The 4,873-nt window shown below is 24.4% G+C and overlaps 1 protein-coding gene across 1 annotated transcript; it reads right to left on the reverse strand.

The window, feature by feature from the left end:
* Window positions 1–2,365: 2,365 nt before the first annotated feature.
* On the reverse strand, window positions 2,366–4,873 carry LOC103310312 (ATP synthase subunit e, mitochondrial-like). The gene is made up of 3 exons (XM_008188168.2): window positions 4,690–4,873; window positions 3,759–3,915; window positions 2,366–2,563 (listed from the first exon to the last, which is right to left on the reverse strand). The coding sequence occupies exons 1-3, from the start codon at window positions 4,735–4,737 to the stop codon at window positions 2,514–2,516; spliced, it is 255 nt and encodes an 84-aa protein (XP_008186390.1). The 5' UTR covers window positions 4,738–4,873; the 3' UTR covers window positions 2,366–2,513.

Below are 4,873 nucleotides of genomic sequence, written 5' to 3' on the forward strand. Positions count from 1 at the left end.
AAAACCTCTAATTTTTATTACCTACGTATAGTTTATTAATTAATGAAATTCCAATTAAAATTGTTTTTATCTTGGTTCAATCCTACAATTTTTTACTTCTATAGCTAAAATTATCAATGTACAAACAATTTTCAGAAATATGACATGAATCAAATTATGAGTAATTTATTTTTTAGGTATTATTGTTACATCATTTAAATAGAAAATCAGAAATTGAGTCATTGACAACATTCACTCAAACATACCTAACTGAAGTTTATATTAAAGAAAAAGTTCTTACTCAAGAATTTATATAATAAAAAGATATTCCTACAAATAAATTATCTAATAATTTATATTTCAGTATAAAAAAATGTATAAATAGTTTTTGATTAGTATATTTTAATAGTTTAAATAATAAAATAAAATATTCTTAATTACATAATACATAATACATAGGTACTTAATTACACAACTTTCCAAAAATTATTTTAGATATTTTTACAATATATTTCTAGTTGTATTGAAATTAAAAAGTTTAACAGTCTGATACTAAAGTGATGTTAAATGTATGTAAGCTTATTCTAATGTATATGGTATAACATAAAAAAATCTTTTAAAAAAAAAACATAAAAATGGCTAAATGTATTTATCAATATACCCATGTATATCACTTTTATTTTATATTATGTACTTTTTTATCATTTAAAATATTAAATTTGATGATAATTATGATACTAGAAGTAAAATAAATCGAGTATTAAATTTATTTTATGCTTTACTACTTTTGGCAAATGTAGTCCAATTTATTAATCTAGGTATAAAACACCAAAAATCTTTGCAATTAAATATTCTAAAATTTAAGTGTTCTAGACAGTTTAAGATGCATGTTCTAATCTTTGTCTCATTAACAGGGCCGTCCTGACTATTTGTGAGCTTAAAATGTCATTATCGTCAGTCGGCATTTATTATGATTTATGTCTAGGATTAAAGGGGCAACGCGCAAATAGACTTAAAATATAGTTGGTACCCTGTACCCACAACAATATGAATAGGTAAATTAATTAACACATAATATATTTAAACTTAATATAATAATATTGATAGTTGAATAAGTTAATACATAATATAGTGGGTACCTAATACTGTTATATTTTAATTAAATGATAAATCATTGTAAATGAAAATAGACTCCGAGTGGAGACATTTTACAGCCTAGCATACTATATAAATAATCAAATTTTATAGTTAAAAAAAAAATATTAAAGATCAAAAATATCTCACAGCTATAAATAGCGTTGACTTTCAGGAGAACCTTTTTTTTATTGATAGAGGTACAAAAACTTATTGGGAACTTTCTATTAAAATGTCTTATGTTAGCTATGAAAAGAAAAACGTTTATGAATTTCTAACTAAAAAAATAATTTACAAAATTTGGAAAAATTGGAGTAAATGATCAATGCTATGAAACGCCCAAAGAGTCAAAATAGTTTGAACATTTTACCGTGTATGTAAAATGCTAATATAAATATTTGGTGAACTTTTCAAGTCTACAGCTTTTTGTTTTGGAACTTCAATAAAATATCAAAAATGTATTAGTGGGAATTTGATAATTTACCGCTGAAGTTGGTGACTTTTTTTGGGACAGAACTCAATCGGTATTAAAAACTACAACAATTGAATGTATTAATTATAAATGATACATTTTTTTTGCTCATTAACTTGACTTCTTTTATTGTATCTATAAAAAATTGGAGCCTATCAAACTATGGCGAAGGCCATATGGCCCAATGGCCCTGTCTTAGGAATGGCCCTGGCCATTAATCATACAATGTAACTTATGTGTTAAAATATTAACTGTTCAAAAGATTAATTTTTTTTTTTTGGGAAATATTTTAGTTTTATTCTATTTACATTTTCTTAATTTTTAGTTTTTTGATCAATTAAATTATCATGTACAATTATAACAAACAGGAAACAAAACATTGTAAAAGCTTTTATTTTTTAAAAAAGAACCAAGGCTTAATTTGATTATTTATCTATTATTATCTGTATTACATTGTTTTTTTGGTAACATATATTATATACATAATATATATATATATATATATTATTGTACAACATCTATACATGTATTTAAAACAATTACCAGAGGCATATCCACTGTCATCTTAGGTTATAGTCAATGATCTAAGCCAGTTAGATTATAAATACCCTAGTATCATATCAATCAATATACAACCTAGTTTATACTGAAAAAAAATAGCAAAAACCTGTGATATTGAAGCTTAATAAATGTATGGTAAAAATGTTACCAACTCTAATTTTATTTTAATAACAAAAAAAGTTAGGTACCTACTATATACATATATAGGTATAATATTTATTGAATACTAGGCATCAGGAAAATTTATATTTTTATCATAAAATTATTTTACACAACTTTTACACTAAAATGTTTTCATTAATGTATTGATAAATCAATCCATAACTAATAGTAACATTTATGTAACTAACAAACTAAAGGAAGCTTCTTATACATCCTTCACAGGATTTAAAATCAATTCCAAATTGTTCAATTCTTCTGTAATATAAAATAATGAACAAATATATTAGGAAATTGTTTGTGATATATTATAATCAGAAATATAAGTAATTATATTTAATCATAACATACGTAACAACTATCAACAGTTAATATGAAAATATGAGATTAAAATTCATAAACGTGAATAATTTATATGACAATAATTAAAATAATATAAAACTATGAGAAATTTCTCGAGAAATTTCTACTCACTTTTTTAACATTAAAAACTTATTTAATTTAAAAGTACAAGAATTTATACCAGTTAACAAGAATGGAAATAAGTAACAAATTTACAAAAGTAAATAAATCTCATTACCGTGAGAATACTATAACACATTCCTAAGGACAATAATAGGTACCATAATATGTTGTCTCCGTTTTATTAACGCATAACATTCAAAAATGTTCGTTCAGCAATACCAATTTTTAAATCAGTGCTTAAAATTAAATATTATTAACCTTTAAGGTAAAATCACTATCTGTGGTCTATTGTTGATTTTTACGATATATTATATTTAAATGAGTTATAAATGTGTAATATATTAATATTTAAAAATGCACATCATAGGTTCATTAATTCACTTAAAATCAAAATATTACAAAATCCAACGTGAGAGAAGAGATAATGTTCTTACATTTAAGTTTGACAAGTCTAATATTTCAGCTAACTTAATTAACACCACAAAATTGGAACTGCTGCATGGACGTATATTTTGGTATATTACGCGTAAGTCCCATAAACAGACTGAAAAGTTTAAATCAGTCACACATATTTTACAGACAAACATCTTAAGATTGTGGATAACACATTATTAACCTCAATTTCTGTTAAGTATAATCTCACAAAACCTAATTCATAGCAAACAAACTATTGTTGCTTCATAACTTATGTAGATAATGAATATTAAAAAACTTTTTATTCCAATTCTTTTAAGAATCTATACTATACACTATATTATAGTCTATAGTCTATAGTCTACTATATAGTCTATATTTTTATCTTAAAAAGTCTATATTTTTATCCTACACTATAACTTTACTTTAATTAAAAACATTTTATTGACATTTTAGCTGAATTAATTAATTATAAATCTATTCTACGATATGTAATTTTATGAATTAAAACCAATTGTTTCATAAACAATAAATAATCTAATATTATAATTGAACAAAAAATGTTGTATATTACCAGCAGCAAACTTAATTTTATCTTCAGATAGTTGAATTTCTTTTACAGCTTTGAGCTTGTAACTGGTTTCTTTAGTTTTATCTGCATTATTCTGAAGAAAACTATGTTTAGTAGCTCCATAAGAAATTCCCAATAGTAGCAAACTCCAACGACCAAACTACGCAAAATTATTTTTTTGATAATAAGTAATTATTATGTTAAATATATAAGATATAACGATAGGAAATTCTATAAAAAAAAAACAATTCTTTAAATTTACTATAAATTGTTATTATATACAGTATTAAAAATATGAATTGTTTAATTTATAGAAAAATTTAATTGACTACGTCGACTTCTATAATATATTAACATATACAAGAATACAAAGCCCTATAGGTTACAAAAAATGCTTTCAGAAAAGTTTAATCAATAATTGATGTAGAAAATACTAATATTAGACAACTTCAAATGTGTTAATAACAAATTGTATTTTATATAAAGGATCAGTGGTGCCGAACTATATTTGAAAAAGGGGGGGGGGCAAGTTAAAAGTTATACGGACCACCACTCCCGTTTACAAAATAAAAACGCTTGCTACAGTGCTGCATATGAATTCATTAATAGCTTAGGAGTTAGGAACATAATTCATAAGTAGTTTGCTGGGGTACCCACGGACCCCCACAACCCCACCCACCGAAAAAAGGGGGGGCAGTTGCCTCTCTTGGGTTATAGGTTCGGCGCCGCTGTAAAGAATACTGCAATTGTTTGCAATGTAGTTCAAATATTTCCATAATACATATTATTTCTTTTATCCTAAGTCACCAAAAATATTAATTTTTAACAATTACGGTTTTTAATAGTATAAGTTGTAGTTTTGAGTATCCTATATTCCTGTGTACTCCTAAACTTTAAAATAAGTCAATAGGTAACTGAAACAAAAGTGACTTGCCTTGATGAGTGGTGCGACATTTGTGGAAGGCTTAAAAACTCTAGTCATGGTTAAAATTGAAAAAAATTATTTATTGATTTGTACTAAAAGAAAAATTTTAAGCCAATAAATATTTTTTATAATATAATTATTCAATATCATTAATATATATTATTGCCACAATATAAAATAGTATACAATATCC

This window comes from Acyrthosiphon pisum, chromosome X (genome assembly GCF_005508785.2).
Source record: "Acyrthosiphon pisum isolate AL4f chromosome X, pea_aphid_22Mar2018_4r6ur, whole genome shotgun sequence".
NCBI classification, from domain to species: domain Eukaryota; kingdom Metazoa; phylum Arthropoda; class Insecta; order Hemiptera; family Aphididae; genus Acyrthosiphon; species Acyrthosiphon pisum.